General features: G+C 44.4%; 1 protein-coding gene across 3 annotated transcripts; it reads left to right on the top strand.

Moving 5' to 3' along the window:
- Positions 1–53: 53 nt before the first annotated feature.
- Positions 54–25,935, top strand: LOC106580295 (T-box transcription factor 5). Of its 3 annotated transcripts, none has more exons than XM_014161151.3 (9): positions 54–232; positions 4,348–4,478; positions 5,312–5,406; positions 5,851–5,970; positions 7,620–7,767; positions 8,267–8,419; positions 11,472–11,563; positions 20,114–20,340; positions 22,484–25,935. In XM_014161151.3, exons 2-9 carry the CDS (start codon positions 4,356–4,358, stop codon positions 23,041–23,043), a joined length of 1,518 nt encoding a protein of 505 aa, XP_014016626.2. In that variant the 5' UTR covers positions 54–232; positions 4,348–4,355; the 3' UTR covers positions 23,044–25,935. The 3 variants fall into 3 exon arrangements, with proteins under 3 accessions (XP_014016626.2, XP_014016621.2, XP_014016622.2); XM_014161146.3 differs by having other exon boundaries at positions 22,481–25,935; XM_014161147.3 differs by lacking the exon at positions 54–232 and adding an exon at positions 1,481–1,949 and having other exon boundaries at positions 22,481–25,935.
- Positions 25,936–27,471: the final 1,536 nt, after the last annotated feature.

Here is a 27,471-nt window from a genome sequence, read left to right as displayed (position 1 = left end):
ACCGTTATCAGAGCATCCCCCCCAACTCAACACACACCATCTCCACTCCACAACAGCCACAATCCTAATGCCACTCCATGACAGCACATTATCTATATGAATGCCCCAACGCACAGACGTATGGACTGCTTCATATGAGACCGTCGAGGACTGTTGACAGACTAGTAGCCTACAGACCGAATAGAGTCAATAGACCATAAATGTCCCAGCGCTGAACTGACATCTGAACACGGTAAGACACAACAATTGTTGATATAACCTGGTCTGTTTTGGAGAGGTGCATGGCCTACAGGATATAGTCGTTTGTCTTTTTATTTGTGAGAAAAATAGAGATCTATCCTACTGAGCATATATTTATGAAAGCATATAATATAACACTAATATAGGACTATTATTAAATGATCTGCTAGGCTATCACTTGAGAAAATAATTGTTGGGTTAAAGGGAAACTTGCGCGTTAGAGCGCGCGTGACACTGCATGTATAACAGCCCAAATTCAGGTGAGAATCTTGTAATAATGAGTTTATTACCGTCAAAAATGACAAAACAAATATCAAAGAAGAATGTCAAGGATATGGAGTCATTATCGGTAGCCTATGAGTCGAAGCCACGAAAATGTTAGAAAAGTATATAAAATAGCCTATATGCTATAATTATTTAGGCCTACACAAAGCCAATTTCTTACACAAACGCATAATGCGCAGGTCTATAATTTAACACAATTTGGCTATTACAATAGACTACATCTGCAATGTAGCCCTGACAGACTATTTCAGTGTGTGTGATTGCGGATGGATTATTTCATGGAAATCAGAGCCAAATTCATTTCGCCAACCGGAGAGAGCCGAGTCCAAACGAGCGCCAGTTTACCTCGCGCTGACCCCTTCAACTTTCAACTCCGGTTGACTCTGGTCTAGAGCTGCACGGTAATGCGCACAACCGGTTGATTATCTCGATTGTCAGTAATCCAGACATATTCGCGCTAACTGCACCAAATTGCTTTGGAGGATGGTAGCCTTTGAGATGATATACATGTCTAGTCTAGCCTAGCTATTTATTTTCTGAGATAATGCATTCGTGTATTTATTTAGTGTTGCTCCTCTCTTCAATAGGGATTAGGTAGTCTACTTTCATGCTATTAAACCAAACCAAATCCTCATAAAACGACGACCCCCCCTCATTTACATATTTTTTTCTATCTCTCTCTGTGTGTGTGTGTGTGTGTGTGTGTGTGTGTGTGTGTGTGTGTGTGTGTGTGTGTGTGTGAGAGAGAGAGACATCTTATGATCCAATGTTTCAGTGACTGATAAATTGATAATTGTGATAGGCCTACTTTGATCGATTTGTCCCCTGATATTTAGGGCATCCTAATATGGGAACACTTGCGGTTGTCAGAGAGAATTGGAGGAGTATAGGGTATGGGGGGGGGGGGGTTGAAAAACGAAGGGATTTCCTTGAAGCTTATCATTGCTGATTTGAGGGACACACTGAGAGCTCCCCTGCATGGAGAGAGAGAGAGGGAGAGGAGGAGGGAAGGCGGGAACACGGGGTCTCTTGAGGCTCGACCAGGCTGGCTGCGACAACGGTCAGAGTCAGATGGTGTACGAAAGTTTGTCCAGACATAAGCTACAATCCAGTTTTAAAATACTAAGACGTATATAACCTTCGTCCAGTATGATATTCACGGTATATTGCGTTACTGACGGAGGTCTGCTCACAGAGTGTTCTAATTCCTTCGGTTACTTATGTGCATGAGTGTGGGCCTGTGGGAATTTCGGATATAGGTAACACAGCGACTCTGGACACTGATTTAACACACACACACACACCAGGATGACCGTTGAATTTCGGAAATAGGTAACACAGCGACTCGGGACACTGATTTAACACACACACCAGGATGACAGTTAAACTGTGTTCTCCGGGGACGAAACAGAACAGCGCATAAGGTAGGCGGTCTACACCCAAAGAGTAAGGAGTGTTTGAGTATGAATGTGTTGTTTAGTCTCAGCGGCTTGGCTTTAGACGGCGGCCTACATAACGTTCCTGTCCAGAGTTGATGTATAGTGCAGACCTAGGTTCAAATACTATTTAACGTAGGGATTTCCATTACTTCAAAGTAATTTCGAAGTAGGCTAAGTATTTGGATATTTTTTCTTTGAAAATAAAAGTAGTTTAATGTTGGAATGTAGGCCTATTTGGAAATATTGTTGGAATGTTGGCATGTGAAAATACTCAAAAACACAAAGTGTTATTTTAAACGCAAATATTGAAATACTATATGCATTTGAACCCAGTTTGGTCCTATGGGTATTTGAAATAATGGGTTTTTGGAAACAAGTATTTGTAAATAGTTTCGGGTATTTATAGGATGTTATTTGAAAATACTATCAAATAGGCTACTTCAAATAGAAGTAGCTGATTTGGCCACATTATTTGACAGTACAAAAATACACAGAAAAATGAGTAGGCTACCAGACATAGCATATGTATTTCAACCCGGGTGCTGTTCAGTGAGAGATATTCATGTGCAGTCTGGGATTTTACCTACAATAAGTCAAACTGGACCTCTCATCGGTCATCTAGAAACACTGTTTAGATTTTGGGCTCTATTCAGTCTCATCGCGTAAATTCAGTTTTACAGCGTGATTGAAATTTAAAGGCAATGTCCCTGATTTAGCGGAGATTGCATTCACGGTAAACGCTGCATATTTCGGCTCCATCGGAAATTACCTTTACATTTCTATCGCGTATATGTAACGCTTCAGTTTTAAAGATTGAAAGAGCCTTTAGCGTTACTAGAAATGTTATAGTCAATAATATATTGAAAACAATGAGTTTTTTTAACCAGTGGGCCCTGATCTTTCACAGTTTATAGCATCATATCATTGTATAGCTTACTAATAACATATTTGATTTCTAGTAGCCTAAAATAGTGTTATTATTATGTTATTATTGATACATTATTTATAGGCTTAAATTCATGTATGCATAAACTACATTATTCATTATTAGACTGTTATTAGATTATGATGATGATGATGATGGTGATGATTATTGTTGTTGTTGTTGTTATTGTTGTTATTATTATTGTTGTTATTATTACGTTGTTAATATGCCCACCATGTGACATAATCATGAAATTATTTTCAATATATCCTAATAATAGTTTGTCACAAAGCCTTAGCCTACTGATATTTGATTTCTTAATTTGTTTCATTTGATTATATAGACCATTTGTGCATGGGCATATTTCTTTACGTGTTTTAAAAGGTATAACCCAGATTATTTGGTAATATAGTTTTAGTTTGAATTGCATTATTATTTTGGCATATTTTCTGTGAAATGAGACTGAGCTGCACATTGAATTCAAGTCAATATTATCAGCTCTACAGTCAACATATTCATATATTTGTAGAGATCATATTTGCTTTATTTTGTAACGTTTCAATGTAGCCTATAATGCACGCTTTAGTGAACGCTTTTCATTTGGATGATAAGCTAAGCATATAATTGAATCCGCATATACACTGAGTGTACAAAACATTAAGTACACCGTCTCTTTCCGTGACATAGACACTGGCCAGGTGAATAGGTGAAAGCTGTTTTCCCTTATTGATGTCACTTGTTAAATCCACTTCAGTGTAGATGAAGGGGAGGAGACAGGTTAAAGAAGGATATTTAAGCCAATTGTGACATGGATTGTGTGTGTGTCATTCGGAGGGTGAATGGGCAAGACAAAATATTTAAGTGCCTTTGAATGGGGTATGGTAGGTGCTACCCGTTTGTATCAAGAACTGCAACGCTGCTGGGTTTTCCATGCTCAACAGTTTCCTGTGTGTATCAAGAACGATCCACCACCCAAAGAACATCCAGCCAACTTGGCACAACTGTGGGAAGCATTGGAGTCAACATGGGCCCGCATCCCTGTGGAACGCTTTCGACACTCTACAGTTGTAGAGTCCATGCTCCAACGAATTGAGGCTGTTCTGAGGGCAAAAATTGTGGTGGTGGTGGTTGGGGGGGGGGGGGGGGGGGGTGTTCTTATTGTTTTCTACACACAGTGTACAGTATAGGCCTAGGCCGATGATTCTGAAAATACAGCATCCATATAGGCCTATCGCTTTTGGCTATTAGCTTAATGGAATATGGAATGATAGCCTCTATAGTAGGTCTAATAGGCTAATAGTAACGTATTGACTGATAATATAATATTAGAAAATTGTGTGTGTGTGTGTGTGTGTGTGTGTGTGTGTGTGTGTGTGTGTGTGTGTGTGTGTGTGTGTGTGTGTGTGTGTGTGTGTGTGTGTGTTGTGTCTATCCCGTCCGTGTGTCCCTCGCTGTCAGACAGTGTCATGGCTAACGCCATCCAAGAGCGCGTGGACACCGGCAAGGACTCACCGAAAGAGAACAAACCGGAGAATCACATTCGCTCCCTGAGCTCGCCACCTTCACCGCAGACAACGTGCACACAGCAGGTAACTAACCGTGTGTGTGCGTGTGTGTTTAGTTGTTCTAAACATAAAAACGATGCACTTCCATGTATTTTTAAATTGTGGGTGATGACGATTTTTGCATGCACGGTAATTGCATGATTTTTTTCTCCTTAAGTGATATGGAAAAATTCTTATTGAAAATAATGTCATTATTAGGCTAATCATCTACGGTGTTATAGCCTATTAGAGATCCCTGTTTTTTTTCACAGAATAATATAGGCCTAGGCCACTAATTTAAACGATTAGCTTATTCCCCCAATATACTAACTTAATGTCAGCTAGGTAAGAGTCCATGTCATGTCAAAGCAGAAACAAACAGTCAGTTTTAGGAATGCAGGAGCTGAATATGACCTAGATTTGGTTTCAAAACTGTCGGTTGGTTACCTAGAACATGCCCAGAGCAACACGGAATGACTGACTGACTGCTTCTCTCTTGTCAAATCTGTGTCAAACTCCGTTAAAATATCGTTGTTGACGGATAAATGTGAAACCTTCAGGATAAATGTGAAACCTTCAGTAGCCTGTTTAACAGTGTAGAACTGTGCAGCATGTAATACATAGGCTTACACTAGTTATTGTTATTAATGTAAAGTAAACCTGTTCCAATAATACGACCTAGTCTCATTAAGATAAAATACAATGTAAATGTGCAGGCTTTACAGGCCAACATATTTTTATTTTATTTATTTATTGTTTTAACAATGTTCAAATAAGTTTGTGTCGACCTATTGGTAGGATATTCATGGCGGAGGGAGTGGGTCTTTGGTTTAAATGTTTAATATATTTATTATCTCATCTGTTCTCTCTATTCTCAGGGAATGGATGGAATAAAAGTATACATGCAAGAGCGGGAACTGTGGGATAAATTCCACGAGCTTGGAACCGAGATGATCATCACTAAGGCGGGAAGGTCTTAATCTCTTCATTTTTCTCTTCAAACGTCAGTGCTGAATGCTTTGAAAAAGTAGAAGTAGCCTATTCTTTGCTGAATGTATTTTTGTGTTAGGTGAGATTGAGAATGGAAATCGTGTCCCTATAAACTTGCAAACACATTGTTTCTTTCTTTTTACTTTGGCTTAGGCTATATGGTAATTACCAAGGAGCATTTATGGAAATATAAAAACTAATCTACTAGGCCTATAGACCTCTTAAACCTTCAAATATTTAGTCACATTTTTATGATTAATGTTTGTAGCCTAACATTTTTATTTAGCCTATAATTATCACAAGTATGTTTTGTTTCGGTTTTTGCTCACAACTGCAGCGATGGTTGTTATGCCTCAGTGATAGGCCTACGGAAATGGCATTTTTTTTGCTATGTTCCTTACTGTCGGTGGTTTTCCTGTCTCGCCAGGCGGATGTTCCCCTGCTACAAGGTGAAGGTGACGGGCCTCAACCCTAAAAGCAAGTACATTCTCCTCATGGATGTCGTGCCAGCGGATGACCACCGCTACAAGTTCGCTGATAATAAATGGCAAGCTTCATATCACATCTTTGCATATTTAAATAGCCTATTTGATGTGTATTGTTTGTGTTAAATGTAGATTCATGTTTATTTCATGAGCTTATGAAATAAATACTTGAAATGGGCGTAGTAGCCTATAACTGACTCAACACACCCAATAACCCATAGTCAAGTTTCAAGCTTCAAAGTATCATAAAACCAAGAGCTAGGCTTATATCTATCTCTCCTATTAGAGATTTCATCCCTGATAAGAATTACATTCACATTTACATTTGAGTCATTTAGCAGAAGCTCTGATCCAGAGCGATTTACAGGAGCAATTATGATTAAGTGCCTTGCTCAACAGATTTTTCACCTAGTCAGCTCTGGGATTCAAATCAGCAACCTTTCGCTTACTGGCCCATCGTTCTTAACCGCTAGGCTACCTGCCGCCCATGATAAAATGCTATATGCTGTATTTTAACAACATCATAGAGAGAGAAATATAACACAGAGCAGAGCCGTGGATGTATAGCCCTTCTAAAACGGTGCAGTGATGTGCCAGTCCTGCCCCGTGCCCTGTGCCCTGTTCCCTATTTCCCTGTGTTTGCCTGCTGGCTGCGCGCCACTCCCCCTGTCCCTGACCACCGGTTCAGTCTCAGTACCATGGGTTCATGTGGCGGGCAGATTAAAGACCGGGTCTCTCTGAGGTCCACACCAGCATGAGGCTGCAGGGGAGATCTAAACCCAGTTGTGCTGCGTGAGTCTGTCATCCTCTCCCTGGTCACGTGATGATGCCCTGTGGCACCCTAAAAGACGCTTCATTCAGCTGATCCCACTGGCCCAATGGGAGGCAGATGGCCCATTTTCAGTCATGTTTAGGACAAGGACCTATGTTAATGTCTAATGTGAATGCTGTTGTGCGTGGGTACATCTCCCTCTAAGGGAGGTTCTTTGTTTGTAAATATCTGTGGTGCTCTGTCATTTCCCTGTCCCATTTGACAGACGTGAAATAACTTCAGTGAACATGTTTTCCAGCTCGGTCCAGTTGTTGCCAGTTGGAGGCATCATTCTCGGACAGATTCCAACTTAAAAAGTCATACACACCGACAACAATACGCACACACGTTATAGTCTATTGTATTTCATGTGAACCAGAACATTTTTCCTGTTTGAAATAGATCAGATTCGTTTATTATCCTACAAGGACAATCATTTTTGGAAACATCTTTCATGCTCACATGGTTGTGATTTGCCAGTATGTCATCCATCGCTCTGATTAACACCTGTATTGGTATTAACATATCCTGATGTAACTGATGAGGGCCAGCTGTGTCTCTCTTCATGTTGAGAACAGTTTACATGTGAGGAGGATGTTGGTCTAATGATAAGAATAGATAATAATAGATACAGCCAGAGGCACAACCGTGGCATGTCAGATCTGTGTGTCTCCTGTGCCAGTGTGACAGTAGAGGAACAGTATAGGGCATGGCTGGGTCAGACTGTGTGTGTGAGAGAGAGAGAAACACATACAGTATGAGTGGCGGCAGAAAAGGGCAGGGCTGGGTCAAAGCAGGGCCATCTGACACTCACATCAGCGTCCAATTGCGATTGATATTTGGTTGAGTTGTCAACGTGTGAATTCAGTGTGCGTGTGTGTGTGTGTGTGTGTGTGTCAGGTCTGTTTCGGGGAAGGCGGAGCCGGCCATGCCAGGGAGGTTGTACGTCCACCCTGACTCTCCGGCCACTGGGAGCCATTGGACACGCCAGCTTGTCTCCTTCCAGAAACTCAAACTCACTAACAACCACCTGGACCCCTTTGGACACGTCAGTCCTTTACTTCTCTCTACGTGTGTGTGTGTGTGTGTGTGTGTGTGTGTGTGTGTGTGTGTGTGTGTGTGTGTGTGTGTGTGTGTGTGTGTGTGTGTGTGTGTGTGTGTGTGTGTGTGTGTGTGTGTGTGAGGATGGATAACGCTGCTGATAAAACAGCGGTAACCACAATAATGATGTTAATGACGTTCAGGGCCATTAGCTCTTGCCTCATACCCATGCCTGGTGGGACTATCACATCAATTAGGATTAGGTCTCTCAACGAACACACACACACACACACACACACGTTAGAGAGGGAGCACAACAAAGATACACCCAGTAAATTGGTACAAAAAGAGACACATCTGGAAATTAACAATTGAGCATGGGTCCAGAGTAGACAGAAGGGCAATTTTGTGCCCTATTGAATATCATTCTACAAGTGGGATGGCGCTACAGCATTCGGTGTTTTACTGTTTACTGTATGTATGTCTCTGTTTTTGCTGTATTGCAGATTATATTAAACTCAATGCATAAATACCAACCCCGCCTCCACATCGTCAAAGCAGATGAACACAATGGGTTTGGTTCCAAGAACACAGCCTTCTGCACGCACATGTTCTCAGAGACCTCATTCATCGCCGTGACATCATACCAGAACCACAAGGTACTGAAACACTGAAAACACAAAGTCATTATGATTTAGTTAACAAAGTCACTTTTTTGTTGATCTTATTTGATCAGATATTTGGATTATTTTGTCATAGATACAATTGAATTATCCAGGTCCTGTTGTGCAGATTATTTAAATGAGTTGCAGCTACAGCAGGCCAGAGTTGTCTTATGGGTGTATCTTTTTTTACCATGTGAATCAGTGCATTATTCCCCAGGGTCACTGTTCTCAATTCAACATGTCCAGTTTGATAACATCCCAGTGTGTACACTTCACAGGGCAGTTCTGACCTGTTCCTTTCCTTTGATCATGTCTGTTATGGTTCCACCACCAGAGAGCAATCCCTCTCACACACATAGTTCTTCTCTCTCTCTCTCTCTCTCTCTCTCTCTCTCTCTCTCTCTCTCTCTCTCTCTCTCTCTCTCTCTCTCTCTCTCTCTCTCTCTCTCTCTCTCTCTTTCTCTCTCTTTCTCTCAATTCAATTCAAGGGGCTTTATTGGCATGGGAAACATACAGTTGAATTCTGAAGTTTACATACACTTAGGTTGGAGTCATTAAAACTCGTTTTTGAACCACACCACAAATTTCTTGTTAACAACTATAGTTCAGGCAAGTCGGTTAGGACATCTACTTTGTGACACAAGTAATTTTTCCAGCAATTGTTTACAGACAGATTATTTCCCTTATAACTCACTGTATCAAATCAAATCAAATGTATTTATATAGCCCTTCTTACATCAGCTGATATCTCAAAGTGCTGCACAGAAACCCAGCCTAAAACCCCAAACAGCAAGTAATGCAGGTGTAGAAGCACAATTCCAGTGTCTCAGAAGTTTACATACACTAAGTTGACTGTGCCTTTAAACAGCTTAGAAAATTCCAGAAAATTATGTCATGGCTTTAGAAGCTTCTGATAGGCTAATTGATATAATTTGAGTCAATTGGAGGTGTACCTGTGGATGTATTTCAAGGCCTACCTTCACACTCAGTGCCTCTTTGCTTGACATCATGGAAAAATCAAAAGAAATAAGCCAAGACTTCAGAAAAAAATTGTAGACCTCCACAAATCTGGTTCATCCTTGGGAGCAATTTCAAAATGCCTGAAGGTACCACGTTCATCTGTACAAACAATAGTACGCAAGTATAAACACCATGAGACCACGCAGCGTCACACCGCTCAGGAAGGAGACGCGTTCTGTCTCCTAGAGATGAACGTACTTTGGTGCAAAAAGTGCAAATCAATCCCAGAACAACTGCAAAGGACCCTGTGAAGATGCTGGAGGAAACGGGTACAAAAGTATCTATATCCACAGAAAAACAAGTCCTATATCGACATAACCTGAAAGGCCGCTCAGCAAGGAAGAAGCCACTGCTCCAAAACCGCCATAAAAAAGCCAGACTACGGTTTGCAACTGCACATGGGGACAAAGATCGTACTTTTTGGAGAAATGTCCTCTGGTCTGATGAACCAAAAATAGAACTGTTTGGCCATAATGACCATAGTCATGTTCGGAGGAAAAAGGGTGAGGCTTGCAAGCCGAACAACACCATCCCAACCGTGAAGCACGGGGGTGGCAGCATCATGTTGTGAGGGTGCTTTGCTGCAGGAGGGACTGGTGCACTTCACAAAATAGATGGCATCATTAGGGAGGAAAATGATGTGGATATATTGAAGCAACATCTCAAGACATCAGTCAGGAAGTTAATGCTTGGTCGCAAATGGGTCTTCCAAATGGACAATAACCTCAAGCATACTTCCAAAGTTGTGGCAAAATGGCTTAAGGACAACAAAGTCAAGGTATTGGAGTGGCCATCACAAAGCCCTGACCTCAATCCTATAGAACATTTGTGGGCAGAACTGAAAAAGCTTGTGTGAGCAAGGAGGCCTACAAACCTGACTCAGTTACAGCAGATCTGTCAGGAGGAATGGGCTACCCGAAACGTTTGACCCAAGTTAAACAATTTAAAGGCAATGCTACCAAATACCAATTGAGTGTATGTAAACTTCTGACCCACTGGGAATGTGATGAAAGAAATAAAAGCTGAAATAAATCATTCTCTCTACTATTATTCTGACATTTCATATTCTTAAAATAAAGTGGTGATCCTAACTGACCTAAGACAGGGAATTTTTACTAGGATTAAATGTCAGGAATTGTGAAAAACTGAGTTTAAATGTATTTGGCTAAGGTGTATGTAAACTTCCGACTTCAACTGCATGTTAACATTGACAAAGCAAGTGAAGTAGATCATATACAAAAGGGAAATAAACAATAAAAATGGACAGTAAACATTACACTCACAGAAGTTCTCTCTCTCTGTCACGCATGCACACACACAAAGACATGCAATACAAATTCAATGTATGCGTTCAATAATTATATTTTTGCAATACAATATTTCTAAACACAAATTCAACTTTCTTTAATTCAAATTACACTTCTGTTGGCATTGATTTTGCTCCATAGTAAAAGCCCACGTGTATTGTGATAAATACATCCCGTGCCTAACAGGAAAAACACAAACCAACCCCACCGTGACGTTGACAGTGAAAATAAATATCTAATATTTTTTCACTCCAAATGTTCCAAGAACCAGTATATTTGGCTTGATGTATTTAAACCTGGCGACTGTTTAGGGAAACAGTTTACACTGGGATCTTCTGCTGGTTAAAAAAATGTATTCTGTCAGAACATAGGTTCCATGTTTGGGTTCCAAGTAGATCCCTTTTGGGTTCCAGATAGAACCCTCTGTGGAAAGGGTTCTACAGTGAACCCAAAAGGGTCCTTCCAGGAACCAACAAAGGTTATTCAAAGGGTTGTCCTATGGGGATAGTCAAATAACCCTTTTAGGTTCTCTATAGCACCTTTTCTTTCTAAGAATGTGGTCAGGTTCTGTGAAATGTTCATGTTGCGTTCCAGAGTTCTCAAATCCACCCCCGTTCAGGTCCAGATTCAACATTCCTTCTGGATCAGTAGGATACAGTATAACACAGGACTGGGCTGGGTGTTAAGTGATCTAAGGAAGTATGTTGTGTCCCTGTCAGATCACCCAGCTGAAGATTGAGAACAACCCGTTCGCTAAGGGCTTCAGAGGCAGTGATGACATGGAGCTGCACCGCATGGCTAAGATACAGAGGTGAGTACAGCCTCTCTCTTTCTCTTTCTCTTTCTCTTTCTCTTTCTCTCTCTCTCTCTCTGTCTGTCTGTCTGTCTGTCTGTCTGTCTGTCTGTCTGTCTGTCTGTCTGTCTGTCTGTCTGTCTGTCTGTCTGTCTGTCTGTCTGTCTGTCTGTCTGTCTGTCTGTCTGTCTGTCTGTCTGTCTGTCTGTCTGTCTGTCTGTCTGTCTGTCTGTCTGTCTGTCTGTCTCTCGCTCTCGCTCTCTCTCACTCTCTCTCGCTCTCTCTCTCTCTCTCTCGCTCTCTCTCTCTCTACAGTGGAGGATTCTGTGGGAAAGAGGAGACTGTTAAGCATCTGTTTTTTTCTCGTTCCAGACTGGTAGGGGTGTTTTCTGTCCTGGGTGGGTGGTGTACAGGCCTAGGGTTTAGGCTGACTCTGGACCTATACTGTACGTTGACCAGGCCTGGGTATACATTGCCATCAAAAAGTATTTAGACCCCTTTTTCCACATTTTGTTATGTTAAAGCCTTATTCCAAATTTTTTTTTTTTTTTTTAAATCCTCAGCAATCTACACACAATACCCCATAATGAAAAAGCGAAAACAGGTTTTTAGAAATATTTGCAATTTTTTTTTTATTATCTAAATGAAATACCTTATTTACATAAGTATTCAGACCCTCTGCTATGAGACTCGAAAATAAGCTCAGGTGCATCCTGTTTCCATTGATTATCCTTGATGTTTCTACAACTTGATTGTAGTACACTTGTGGTAAATTCAATTGATTGGACATGATTTGGAAAGGCACACACCTGTCTATATAAAGGTCCCACAGTTGACAGTGTGTGTCAGAGAAAAAACCAAGCCATGAGGTCGAAGGAATTGTCTGTAGAGCTCCGAGACAGGATTGTGTCGAGACACAGATCTGGGGAAGGGTACCAAAAAATGTGTGCAGCATTGAAGGTCCCCAAGAACACAGTGGCCTCCATCATCCTTAAATGGAAGATGTTTGTAACCACCAAGACTCTTCCTAGAGCTGGCCGCCCGGCCAAACTGAGCAATCGGGGGAGAAGGGCCTTGGTCAGGGAGGTGACCAAGAACCTGATGGTCACTCTGACAGAGTTCCTCTGTGGAGTTGGGAGAGCCTTCCAGAAGGACAACCATCTCTGCAGCACTCCACCAATCAGGCCTTTGTGGTAGAGTGGCCAGACCGAAGCCACTTCTCAGTAAAAGTCACATGACAGCTCGCTTGGAGTTTGCCAAAAGGCACCTAAAGACTCTCAGACCACGAGAAACAAGATTCTCTGGTCTGATGAGATGAAGATTGTACTCCTTGGCCTGAATGCCAAGCGTCATGTCTGGAGGAAACCTGGCACAATCCCTACAGTGAAGCATGGTGGTGGCAGCATCATGCTGTGGGGTTGTTTTTCAGCGGCAGGGACTTCGAGACTAGTCAGGATTGAGGCAAAGATGAACGGAGCAAAGCACAGAGAGATCCTTGATGAAAACCTGCTCCAGAGTGCTCAGGACCTCAGACTGGGGCGAAGGTTCAGCAGGACAACGACCCTAAGCACACAGCCAAAACAAAGCAGGAGTGGCTTCGGGACAAGTCTCTGAATGTCCTTGAGGGGCCCAGCCAGAGCCCGGACTTGAACCCGATCGAACATCTCTGGAGAGACCTCTGGAAAGACCTGCAGCAACACTCCCCACCCAACCTGACAGAGCTTGAGAGGATCTGCAGAGAAGAATGGAAGAAACTCCCCTAATACAGGTGTGCCAAGCTTGTATCGTCATACCCAAGAAGACTCGAGGCTGTATTTGGTGCCATAGGTGCTTGAACAAATTACTGAGTAAAGGGTCTGAATACTTATGTAAATATGATATACACTTCTAAAAACCTGTTTTTGCTTTGTCATTGTGGGTTATTGTGTGTAGATTGATGAGGGAAAAAAACAATGTAATCCATTTTAGAATAAGGCTGTAACGTAACAAAATGTGGAAAAAGTCAAGGCGTCTGAATACCTTCCGAAGGCATTGTAGAGTAGCCAACAGGCGAAGGGACTGACTAGTAAACTACTTGTTTGGGCAGGCAAAAATGGCAGTGTGGAAGACCAGGAAACATGAGATGCGGGGTGGAAGGACCCCAGAGCTGTGCTGCTGAGGTTGGTGTGGCCCAGCTCACATTGGAGCATATACAGTGAGCTCCAAAACTATTGGGACAGTGACACATTTTTAAAAATAATACAATGACTACGATGTTAAAGTGGAGACTGACAGTTTTAATTTGAGTGTTTTTTCATTCATATTGGGTGAACCCTTTAGAAATTACAGCACTTTCTGTACATTTTCCCCCATTTTAGGGGACAAACTAACTTGTATGTGTATTAATAAAGTAGTCAAAAGTTTAGTATTTGGTCGGGTGGTCCCATATTGTGGATTGTCCTAAATTAAAATTAAATAATGATGCGTGAGAAAGTTACAGACGGACAAGTGTCATACTCCCAAGACATGCTAACCTCTCGCCATTACAATAACAGGGAAGGTTAGCATTTTCGAGGTGGGGGGGGTATGATATACAGTACCGGTCAAAAGTTTGGATACACCCACTCATTCAAGGGTTTTTCTTTATTTTTACTATTTTATACATTGTAGAATAATAGTGAAGACATCAAAACTATGAAATAACACATATGGAATCATGTAGTAACCAAAAAAGTGTTAAACAAAACAAAATATATTTAATATTTTAGATTCTTCAAAGTAACCACCCTTTGCCTTGATGACAGCTTTGCACACTCTTGTCATTCTCTCAACCAGCTTCACCTGGAATGCTTTTCCAAGAGTCTTGAAGGAGTTCCCACATATAATGAGCAATTGTTGGCTTCTTTTCCTTCACTCTGCGGTCCAACTCATCCCAAACTATCTCAATTGGGTTGAGTCGGGTGATTGTGGAGGCCAGGTTGTCATGACTTCCGCCGAAGTTGGTTCCTCTCCTTGTTCGGGCGGCGTTCGGCGGTCGACGTCACCGGTCTTCTAGCCATCGCCAATCCACCTTTCATTTTCTATTTGTTTTGTCTTGTCTTCCCACACACCTGGTTTCAATTCCATCATTACATGTTGTGTACTTTACCCTCTGTTCTCCCCATGTCCTTGTCCGGAATTGTTTATTGTAGTGCTTGTGCAAGTAATGCTGGTGTGTAACGGGTTTTTGTTTACCCATTGATTTATGGTTCTGTTAACGGTGGTTTTATGTATTAAACTGCGCCGTTGTAAATCAGTTTTTGCTCTCCTGCACCTGACTTCTCTGCTGCCAGTAAGCACCACCTACAGAATTCCGGAGCAAATTTATGGAGTCAGCAGGAGCAGGTACCCCGGGTATAGGGGTGGAGGAGCGCATCCGGGAGCACACAGCAATGCTCCACCATCTTGGCACCGACATGGACCGCGTTGTCCAGACAATGGACCGCTGGGAGAGACAGGGAGTTCTCCCAGCGCCTCCACCAGCACAACTGGGGTCTCCACTACACGCTCCTCCTTCTCCTGGTCCCAGTGGGATTCGTCTCTCCCTTCCCCAGGAATACGATGGGACGGCTGCGAACTGCCAGGGGTTCCTATTGCAGCTGGACTTATAATTGGCAACCATCCACCCGGCTCCTTCGGATCGTGAGAGGGTGTCCGCCCTCGTCTCGTGCCTCAACGGAAAAGCCCTGGAGTGGTCCAACGCCGTGTGAAGAGAGGGAGATGTGGCGTTGGACCAGTTTGAGGAGTTCACCCGCCGCTTCCGGGCTGTCTTCGACCACCTGCCCGAGGGTAGAGTGGCGGGTGAACGCCTCTTCCATCTGAGGCAGGGGACGAGGAGCGCCCTGGAGTTGGCCCTGGAGTTTCGGACCCTGGCTGCCGGGGCGGGATGGAATGACAGGGCCCTGATCGACCATTATCGCTGCAGTCTGCGCGTGGACGTCCGTCGGGAGTTGGCCTGCAGAGACACCACCCTCACGTTCGACCAGCTGGTGGACCTGTCCATCCGGCTGGATAACCTGCTGGCTACGGACGTTCAGATCGGGGTCTGTTGGTTCCATCCCCCTGCACCCCCTCTCCGATACCCATGGAGCTGGGAGGGGCGGTGCGCAGGGAGACCGGAGGGGGTTCCAGCTCGTGCACCATCTGTGGCCGCAGAGGTCACACTGCCGGTCGGTGCCGGGTTGGTTCCTCTGGGTATTGAGGCAGCAGGCAGGGCGCTCTGGCGTCACCCCGGGTGAGCCGGCACCATTCTCACCCAGAGCCCTCTGTTGCACATATGTTTGTGTATATCACTTTTCCTGAGTTTTCTCCGCATTCCCCGCATAAGGCACTCGTAGATTCAGGCGCGGCTGGGAATTTTATAGATAGATTGTTCACCCATAGTTTAGGGATCCCTATTGTTCCTGTGGCTGTACCCTTCCCAATTCACGCCATGGATAGTCAACCATTAGGGTCAGGGTTGATTAGGGAGGCCACCGCTCCTCTGGGCATGGTGACGCAGGGGAGAATTAGTCTCTTCCTTATTGACTCTCCTGCGTTTCCCGTGCTAGGCCTACCCTGGTTAGCTTGTCATGACCCCACAGTTCCTTGGCCACAGAGGGCTCTTATGGGGTGGTCACGAGAGTGCTCGGGGAGGTGTTTAGGGGTTTCCGTTGGTGCTACTACGGAGGAAAGTCCAGACCAGGTCTCTACTGTGCGCATTCCCCCTGAATATGCCGATTTGGCTCTCGTCTTCTCCAAAAAGAAGGCGACTCAATTACCACCCCATCGACGGGGCGATAGTGCTATAAATCTCCTGGTAGACGCTGCACTTCCCAGGAGTCACATGTATCCCCTCTCACAGGCGGAGATGGAGGCTATGGAAACATATGTCTCCGAATCCCTGCATCAGGGGTACAGTCGGTCCACCACTTCACCCACCTCCTGTATGACACAGAGGAGCGGCCCATGGACCCCACTCCCATACTCCCCGCCTCCTGCCTGGTGGCGCCGGTATTGTGGGAGCTGGACGCGGACATTGAGCAGGCGTTACGTGCAGAGCCCGCTCCCGTCCAGGGTCCCACTGGGCGTCTGCACGTTCCATTTGCTGTTCGTGACCGGTTGATCTATTGGGCCCACACGTCACCCTCCTCAGGTCATCCTGGTATCGGTCGGATAGTGCGCTGATTGAGCAGGAGGTACTGATGGCCTACCTTGGCTAAGGACGTGAGGGTTTATGTTTCCTCCTGCTCGGTGTGCGCCCAGTGTAAGGCTCCTAGGCACCTGCCCAGAGGGAAGCTACACCCCTTACCCGTTCCACAACGGCCTTGGTCGCACCTGTCGGTGGATTTTCTAACCGATCTCCCCCTCACACATGGTAACACCGCAATCCTGGTCATTGTGGATCAGTTCTTGAAGTCCTGTCATCTCCTCCCTCTGCCCGGTCTCCCTACAGCCCTACAGACTGCGGAGGCCTTGTTTACGCACGTCTTCCGGCACTACGGAGTGCCTGAGAATATAGTGTCTGATCGAGGTCTCCAGTTCACGTCTAGGGTCTGGAAAGCGTTCATGGAACATCTGGGGGTCTCGATCAGCCTTACTTCAGGGTTTCACCCCGAGATTAATGGGCAGGTGGAGAAAGTAAACCAGGATGTGGGCAGGTTTCTGCGGTCCTATTGCCAGGACCGGCCGGGGGAGTGGGCAGCATTCGTGCCCTGGGCCGAGATGGCAAAGAACTCGCTTCGCCACTCCTCCACTAACCTCTCTCCTTTCCAGTGCGTACTGGGGTATCAGCCGGTTCTGGCACCGTGGCATCAGAGCCAGATCGAAGCTCCTGCAGTGGACGAATGGTTTAAGCACTCAGAGGAGACCTGGGACGCCGCCCATGTGCACCTGCAACGGGCCGTGAAGCGGCAGAAGGCGAGCGCTGACCGCCACCGCAGTGAGGCCCCGGTGTTCACACCGGGGGACCGGGTCTGGCTCTCAACCCAAAACCTGCCCCTCCGCCTGCCCTGCCGGAAGCTGGGTCCGCGGTTTGTGGGGCCATCCAAAGTCCTGAGGAGACTGAATGAGGTATGCTACAGGTTACAGCTTCCCCCAGATTACCGTGTTAATCCCTCATTCCATGTGTCTCTCCTCAGGCCGGTGGTGGCTGGTCCACTCCAGGAGTCTGAGGTGCGGGAGGTTCCTCCGCCCCCTCTGGACATCCAGGGGGCCCCGGCGTATGCTGTTCGAGCCATCCTGGACTCGAGGCATCAGGCGAGGGGCCTTCAGTACCTCGTGGAGTGGGAGGGGTACGGTCCGGAGGAGAGATGCTGGGTGCCGGTGGAGGATGTCTTGGACCCTTTGTTGCTGCGAGAGTTCCACCGTCTCCATCCGGATCCACCCTGCGCCTCGTCCTCCGGGTCGTCCCAGAGGTCGTTGTCGGCGCGCTGCTGGAGCCGACACCGACTTCCGCCAAAGTTGGACCCTCTCCTTGTTCGGGCGGCGTTCGGCGGTCGACGTCACCGGCCTTCTAGCCATCGCCAATCCACTTTTCATTTTCCATTTGTTTTGTCTTTGTCTTACACACCTGGTTTCAATTCCCCAATTACTTGTTCATTATTTAACCCTCTGTTCCCCATGTTTGTTTGTGAGTGATTGTTTTTATGTAATACGGTCCGTTTATGTGGGCTCGCTTATTTTGTATTGTCTTTGACATTTTTGAGTAAAATACGTTTATTTACTCATATCTGCTGTCCTGCGCCTGACTCCTCTAAACCAGCTACACACAGACCACATTACATACTGTGCTGGTTAATTCTAAATAAATCACCGTCGGTAAATAAATCACTGACAATGTCACCAGCAAAGCACCCCCAGACCATTACACCTCCTCCTCCATGCTTCATGGTGGGAACCACACATGCAGAGATCATCCGTTTACCTACTCTGCGTCTCACAAAGACACAGCGTTTGGAAGCAAGAAATTCACATTTGGACTAATCAGATATTTTGATTTGTTTAACACTTTTTTGGTTACTACATGATTCCATATGTGTTATTTCATAGTTCTGATGTCTTCACTATTATTCTACAATGTAGAAAATAGTAAAAATAAAGAAAAATCCTTGAATGAGTAGGTGTGTCAACTTTTGACTGGTACTGCATGTGCATCTGTAACTTTCCTACTTATCATTATTTACGATTAATTCAGCACTATCTGTACTCATGGTATCATCTACATTAACATATTCTATTCTTATTTACAATAAAGTGACTCCAAAATGACACAATACATTGTTCACCATTAATTTCTATTGCTAACAAAATAATGTGAAACACAACCAAAACAATCAGCAAATGCATCCAACAAGTTTGTAGAGTCACGAGCTTGATGTAATCATTGCGTGCTAGGAATATGGGACCAAGTACTAAACTTTTGACTACTTTAATGCACATATAAGTGAATTTGTCCCAATACTTTTGGTCCCCTAAAATGGGGGAACTATGTACAAAAAGTGCTATAATTTATAAACGGTTCACCCGATATGAATGAAAATACCCTCAAATTCAGGCTGACAGTCTACACTTTAACCTCAGAGTCATTGTATAATTTCAAATCCAAAGAACTGGAGTACAGAGCCTCAGATGTTTGAAAGGGACAGTCTGTTTTGTGTCAGCAGTTTAAGGGGTTAAGTGTTCTATGTCCTCTCAGAGAGAGACTAGATTAGGAGAAGAAGGAGAGGAGGAGAGAGGATGAGAAGGGAGGACTGGAAAGGTAAGTAGTCAGTGTACTGCTCTATGTGAGGAGAAAGGAAGGAGGAAATAAGAAAGGGGATGGCCTGTGGTGTTAGAGTGAGAGAAGAGGGAAACAGGAGAGTATCTGAAGTGGCATGTGGCTGAGAGTTTATTTTTAGAGAAGCATATTATCTCTCAGCTGTGTGTGTGTGTGTGTGTGTGTGTGTGTGTGTGTGTGTGTGTGTGTGTGTGTGTGTGTGTGTGTGTGTGTGTGTGTGTGTGTGTGTGTGTGTGTGTGTGTGTGTGTGTGTGTGTGTGTGTGTGTGTCACAGTAGTATGAGAGGTAGAGAGACAGCCCACTGTCCCCGACATAACAGTGAGGTAGCTGAGAAGCCAGTGTAGACGAGAAATAGAGAGAGAGGGAGAGAGAGAGAGTGGAGGAAAAGCAAGTAGAGAGAATAAAATGTGTATTTTTACAGAGCGGATATTTGCTGTACAGCAGGCAAATACTTCATAAAATGCAAGTCTATAACAGAACAAGAATGATGAAACTGGGAGGGAGAGTGCAAAAATAAAGAAATAATGTGGTTTGATTCTGAAGGGGTAGACACAAGTATGGAAATATACAGTACATTTAAGAACAGGCTGAACTAAATTCTTGTGTAATGTCTTGGCAAGCAGCTTAGACAATATTTTCACCTTAATTAGATGGTTTGGCCTAAAATATACTCATATATCTGCAGTGACTGGAGACCTGTCTAATTACTGTGCTTGGTCTCTCTCCTCTCTCTCTCTCTCCTCTCTCTCTCTCTCCTCTCTCTCTCTCTCTCTCTCTCTCTCTCTCTCTCTCAGTAAGGAGTATCCGGTGGTTCCTCGTAGCTCAGTGCGTCAGAGGGTGTGTCCTAGTGTGAGTCCGTTTGGGGGGGAAGCGAGGGGGTTGGGTTCACACCCCTATTCCTGTGAGAATGGGGTGAGCAGCACCACCCAGGATCTCCTCACTCCCCCTCCAGGCCCCTACACCCTCCCCCAACCAGACCCAAACAAACACATGCAGGTGTACCACTGCAACAAGAGGAAAGGTACGCAACGCTGCATTTGTCTGCTTACTGTCACCCTAGACCAGGGGTGTCAAACATCCGGCCCACGGGTGGTTTGAGTATTTATTTTTAGATTTTAGATTCGTTTTTTTCGTTTTTTCCAATATACTTTCAAATGTCTAAAACCAAATCAAAACTGTGTAGAAATGATGATGTTTCCTGACTGTGTCCAGATCGCTAATAATCCAGTCAGATCACCCTTTATACAAGTCAGTATTCAACGTCCATCCATGTCTGAGGACGTCGAGAGATGATGTGGAAGCCAGCCACTAGGGGCAACAGTGAGCGCTGTTACCTTCAAGTAGGTTTGGTTTTCTAGGATGTTGTGGATGGGGATAGCGAATGGGCGTAAGCATCTGTAAATTCAAATCCAGCGATAGAAAGTTGTTTTGGATATTTTGGTTTTAAGTGTATCCCAAACCTTAACCCTTACCTCAACCATTTGGAGTTAATGCCTAACCTCCACCCTAACCCTAAAAATGTTGAGTTAATGCCTAAACTTGACCTTTAACACTTCGGAATTTGACTTTGTAACAAACTCAAAAGATTTGAATGACAAACATGGATGAATGTCTCATTCTGATGTGAGACTGTGAGAACTTGTTGAATAATAACCTAAATGAAAGCAAGACAGATCAGGGAGCATCAAAAATTCCAATAACGATGGATAGAGGAAAATGTTTAGCACATTTTGACGACAAGGAAATATAACCAATTTTCAGTGCGGACCTCCAGACCTTGTTGAAGATGGAATGCGGCCCCCATGGTAAAAGGAGTTTGACACCCCTGCTCTAAACACTGGATTAGTTTTTATGCCTCTTTGAGTCTGGCATGTTTGTTTCTATGATTGTCGTTGCTAGTGGAAGACCACCCAGCTAGCACATAGTGTTCTGAAAACCATATGTTTCTTAGAGCTTAATGAGAGCTTGGTTGTCCTGTGGTTATTTTGCATATAACCTTACCACAACGTTCTATGAGTGGTGCAGGACAGTTGCTTAACTTTGGAATATTCTCAGCACATTGAAGGATCTTGACAAAATAACTTTATTTTCTTGGTATTTCATTACTTTAACAGAACATTTCCTAAAGGTTCAAGCATGGTTACATTTAATTACATTTTTGGTAATGTTCTAGGAACGTTCTCCAACTGCTTTACATTGGGATTGGTCTCAAATAGTTCAGAGAACGTTAAGAAACAACGTTCTCCTTTGGGAATTTCAATACTTCAGCATAACGTTTACTACAGGTTTCCTCATGGTTCTATTTAAAGTCATGTTCTCAGAACATTAAGAAAACTTTCCATAAATACATGAATGTTCAAAGAACGGTCTAATGTTATTGAAAAACATTTACATTCCATCTCAGCATCTTGTTAAGTGTGTTCAGGTGTGTGGTCACGCCCACTTATTGGCCACACCTGATCTTAATGAGTGCTTGTTTCCTTTGAAATAGGATCTGTTTGAATAGGCTAAATTGAACTGCTTCGTATGAGTTAAAAAAAACATTGCATGCTTGCTACATCCTGGTGGCGCAGTGGACTAATTCCATGGCTAGAGAACAGGAGATCATAGGTTTGAACCTCACTGATGCCGTGCCACAATAAAAAAAATGAAATGTGTTTTCCAAAGCAAATGAATCTCCATGTGTCCTATCTGTGCTTTGAGTTCAAAACCATTAATGCAAGCTATCGTTGTTATTGAAACATTCAGTGAATGTTTTCAGGAAGTTATTCAAAAACCTCTAAATAACCTATAATTTCCGTTCTCAGAATGTTAATAAAACCTCCCAGGAAAATTTTCAGGCAACCACAGTAAAACACTCTCAAAACTTTCCTGCAACCTAAAAATGTACTTTCCCAGAGCAGCAGAATATTTCACTTCCGTTCTCAGAACGTTTAAAAAAACATTACATTTTGTCGGTCAGGAAACTTTATGGCTTCGTTACCAGAACCAACGGGGAACCAAGAATGTAAGTTCCCACAACTTCCAAGGAACCAAATGTGCTTGCGGGGCAGTTCCTTTCATAGTGTATTCCTCAGTCTTACACCTCCTTCTCCCTCTCTCTCTCTTTCTCTCTCTCTCTCTCTCTCTCTCTCTCTCTCTCTCTCTCTCTCTCTCTCCAGCAGATGATACCTGTCCTACAACAGAGCATCACCACTACAAGAAGTCCTACATCAACAGTTCTCCCAGCGATGTTGCGTCTTACTATCACCCATCTGCTTACCCTCCTCCCCCTCTCCCTCCCGCTGTCCATCCCCCTGGTCTCTCTGACTCCCTCCACAGGTCAGAGGCGGGGCAGCGGCAGGCGTGTATGTTTGCTGGATCTAAGCCCAGACTGGATGACCCTAGCTGTACATCCTGGTCCTACAGCTGCCCTTTGACTCCTGCTATGACCCCCATGACCCCTACTGACCCCTACATGACCTTCCCCCACCAGCCCTACTCATCCAGTCCCCGGGGCTCTCAGCTGAGCTCAGTAGCCCACCAAGGCTCTCCTCCTCTGGAGGACTCTCTCTCTCAGTGCCCCTACCAGACCCAGAACTCCAGACCACCCCAGACACCCCAACACACCAGCTCACCCCTCAGAGAGTACCACTGCTACCCCACCTCCCTGTCTCCTACCCAATACCACACCCTACACACACAGATCAGGGGAGGGGTCCCAGAGTGGAGCGAGCCCACCTGATTGGACCACAGGTGTAGGGGAAAGACAGACTGGTGGCTGGGGGTTCTATTTATGTGAGGTGTTTATGTGAGGTGTTTATGTGAGGTGTGTCGTTTGATGTGTGAAGAGATTTAATTTGTAAATTGTGTCTTTCCCTGTGCTGTGGATTGAGCCTTGGATCGTCTTTGTGTTACATTTAATACCATCCCCCTCTGTCTGGGACCACTCTGGAAGGAACTGATGTTAGCGGAACCAGGTGGATAAGCACTCTAACTGGAGGGACAGGAAGGAAGATGACACCATCAACTACAACGTCCCGAACTTCATCCCTGAGACTGTTTTTAATAATGCACTATGTTACCTGTCTGTCCCCTGAAGAAGTGAGACTGTGTCTCTGTGGCCGTGGTTTCCTGTTGGTTTGTGTGTGTGTGTGTGTGTGTGTGTGTGTGTGTGTGTGTGTGTGTGTGTGTGTGTGTGTGTGTGTGTGTGTGTGTGTGTGTGTGTGTGTGTGTGTGTGTGTGTGTGTGTGTGTGTGTGTGTGTGTGTGTGTGTGTGTGTGTGTCTGTGTCAGCTCAGCTCAGCTCAGGGTTGCTGTGAGTTAATGTCGACTGAGAGGCCGGCTGAGTGGCCACAGGCAGAGCAGAAGAGAGATAAACAGTTAGTTTAGACCAGGCTGCAGGGAGTAAGACGTGACACACACGGACACACAGACAAACACACATGCATATACACACACACACACACACACACACACACACACACACACACACACACACACACACACACACACACACACACACACACACACACACACACACACACACACACACAGGGCCATGCACAGATCTTTGGTGGGGCAGGTTCTCAAAGTGAAATAACCCCCCCAAAATAATAATATGTATAACTTAAATCCATTCATTGTTTTCTACTGCTCCTGTAGCCAAATTCTAATGTATTATTATTATCTCTGCAATAACACACTCATTCATCACACATTGTAGGGCATTAAAGCTAGAACCACAGATGACAGGGAGTTAGTTAAAAGAAGCACTACTGGGGTGGGCTATATCAGCTGATCATCTAGATTGTAGGTTATGAATCAGCTAGTTAGCAAGGCTAATCTATTAAAACAAGCAAACTAGTGTTTACCTGATTTAAATTTGTTCTGCTGCTGACAAACAGTCAAACTTGCAGATGTCCCCTTCCCTGACTGTGAAACAACACATGCTAGCAACTCCACAGTAACCCACTACTGGCAATATTCATTTCAAATTCCCCGCCCGGCACCGGTAGGTAGCTAATGCAGGTAGGAGGATTGCAGCAGCGCACTGGCGCACTTAAAGTGGCAAAAGGGCGGCGGAGGGGACTTTTCTCAAGATTGATGAGTTCATGAGAAATGATCTAATTTGGACAATGTGTTGCATTGGAAGTTAGAAGAGACGACACTAATCAAAAGGGCACTTTTTTCAAAGGAGGGCAAAAGGGCAGGTACTCCAACACCCCTAGGGCTCTGTCTGTGCACCACAGGAGGTTGTTGGCACCTTAATTGGGGAAGACGGGCTCGTGGTAATGGCTGGAGTGGAATAAGTGGAATAGTAACAATTACATCAAAGAAATGATTTCCATGTGTTTGATGCCATTCCATTCGCTCCGTTCCAGCCATTATTATGAGCCGTCCTCCCCTCAGCAGCCTCCTGTGATGTGCACGTGCCTGCATACACACACACACATTTTGTTTTGTTTAGAGGCAGCCGCGGGGCAGAAGACCTGTACACAATCCCATTTCATTTTTGGTATTCACACATCTCATCATCATGCTGCTGTCACTGCTGCCATGTCCTTTATTCCCAAACTGGCTAAACAACACTCCGTTCCCCCAAACTGACCAATCAGACCTTGGTTGTGCATCATTCCTCTTGTTGTGTAAGTCACTCAATTAGCCCATGTCAGCTACATTTTTTAGATTGGTAAGTTAGTCTATCTAGATATCTAAACTTGTAGTAATCATGGCCGAATTACCGACTGGGCATGAAGGGCACATGCACAGGGGCTCTGACCTCCAGGGTCCTCATTGATATTGTGAGTCACACTCACTAAGATGTCATATTATCATGGCATAAGTCATGGCAAAATGTGTAGAATTTCAGGAAATATGCTGCATGCAAAATTTCTCTCCACCCCCATGGCAAAATGTGTAGAATAGCAGGAAATTTGCGGTAAACTGCACAATTTTCTCTCAGCCCCATGACAAAACGAATAAAATTGAATTACATTTCTTATAATATTGCAACATTTCTCTCCATCCCATGGCAATAAAATGTGTAGAATTGCAGGAAAATAACTTTAAAACATAAAAAGGTTCTCTCTGCCTTCAAGAGGGGAGCAACTTCAATGTTTTGCCAATGAGATAAACAAAAACATGCTGCGTATGAGTCAGTGGGTGGATTATTTGGAACTGGGTGATGGCCAGGTGATTTGCACTAACATAGGAATAGTTACATGCTGGGGGAGAGTCATTCCTCTGTGTGTGTGTGTGTGTGTGTGTGTGTGTGTGTGTGTGTGTGTGTGTGTGTGTGTGTGTGTGTGTGTGTGTGTGTGTGTGTGTGTGTGTGTGTGTGTGTGTGTGTGTGTGTGTGTGTGTGAGAGAGAGAGTGTGAGAGTGTGTAAGAGTTGAGAAATAAGTGATCAATTGGGAAGTGTTTTTGCTTTATTGTCTTGTAATTTTTGATAGTATTTATTGGTATAGAGATTTTGTCTGGTTTTGTTGTAAGTTCGTGAAATGACACATTGTTGGTTAAATTGTTCAAGTTGATTGTTTCTCATTGAAGGTTTGTTTTTTGGCTTTTTCTATCTCCTGTCATTTCCTTATGGAGACTATGTTTAACATGGTTGGAATAAATGGCTTTATAAATACATTTGAAGAGAATTTGGAATAACTTTGTTCTCATGTTGATGTTCCTTCTGAAGAGACATGCAGCATATACTTCAACATACTGTAGAAGACTGTCCTTACTCAACGCTACATGGTGTACACTCTTAGAAAAAAAGGTACTATCTAGAACCTAAAAGGGTTCTTTGGCTGTCCCCATAGGAGAACCTTTTGAAGAACCCTTTTTGGTTCCAGGTAGAACCCTTTTGTGTTCCATTTGGCTGGGGACAGCCAAATAAACCTTTTGGAACCCTTTTTGTGTGCTGCTGGCCATAGACCACAGCGGATGAGAACACACACGCATACACATGAACATGCACACTAAGGCTGAGTAGTGGGTTACTCCTACAGTGCAGGTTAAAGAACACCGATGAGGTGACCTGAGCTGTCAGTGTTGATAAAGGAGGTTAAGTTAAACAGAGTAGCCTAGTTCTGGGGTTCGAGTGCAGCTGTGTGTGTGTGTGTGTGTGTGTGTGTGTGTGTGTGTGTGTGTGTGTGTGTGTGTGTGTGTGTGTGTGTGTGTGTGTGTGTGTGTGTGTGTGTGTGTGTGTGTGTGTGTGTGTGTGTGTGTGTGTGTGTGACAGGTTGTTTGGCCTCTCGAGTCTCCTCCAGCTGGACCCCCTCACACAGATGACCTACTGCCCAGAGAAGAGTGGGGTTGGCTGTGCTGGAGTGTACCGGGCATCTCCATGATGACTGTTGGTGGTCACCTATCTCACTCTCCCTCTCTCTTCCCTCTGTAGTGTTTCTCGTTAAGGTGTCATGTTTCTGCTCCTCAGTGGGGTTAAGGACTCCTCACACCTGCTCACAGCTCAGGGAAGAGAAGAGCCCGTTACAACACACACACAGACACTCAGACAGACACAGTGCTTTGTAGAGAAATGAGTGTGTGTGTGCATGCAAGTGTGTGTGCGTGTGTGTGTGTGTGTCAGCTTGACTTTCCCCAGCTTTCCCTCCAAGACTTTGCCACAGACAAAATGTAAACACACTCTTACTCTCTACATCTCTGTCCCTCGTTCTCCCTCGCTCTCTTTTTCTCTCTCTGTATCTCTCTCTCTCTCTCTGTGTCTGGGGTCGGGGGTTAAGCAGACAGCGCCTTTGAGGGTCTGTTTTTCCTTAACCCCTTCTCTCCTGTGTTAGAGAGCACTGAAAGGAGGAGAGGGGAAGCGAAGAGGAGAGGAGAAAGGGAGAGGCCCCTGATCCGTCTGTCATACAAACAAAGTGGAGATAAATCACACACTCCTAGAGGAATGTTCAGTTACACTACTGTAATAATATAACAGGGTTCTCCAGACAGAGAAATGACACAATCAGGTTATGAATGAGAAATGTCTCTCTGTAACTGTTGAGACTATCAAACAGTGGACATTGTGTGTGTGTGTGTGTGTGTGTGTGTGTGTGTGTGTCTGTGTGTGTGTGTGTGTGTGTGTGTGTGTGTGTGTGTGTGTGTGTGTGTGTGTGTGTGTGTGTGTGTGTGTGTGTGTGTGTGTGTGTGTGTGTGTGTGTGTGTGTGTGTGTGT

Source organism: Salmo salar, chromosome 20 (genome assembly GCF_965601325.2).
Source record: "Salmo salar chromosome 20, fSalSal1, whole genome shotgun sequence".
Taxonomy (NCBI): domain Eukaryota; kingdom Metazoa; phylum Chordata; class Actinopteri; order Salmoniformes; family Salmonidae; genus Salmo; species Salmo salar.
Note: the sequence above shows the minus strand (reverse complement) of the source record. Positions and strands in the feature narration are given on the sequence as shown.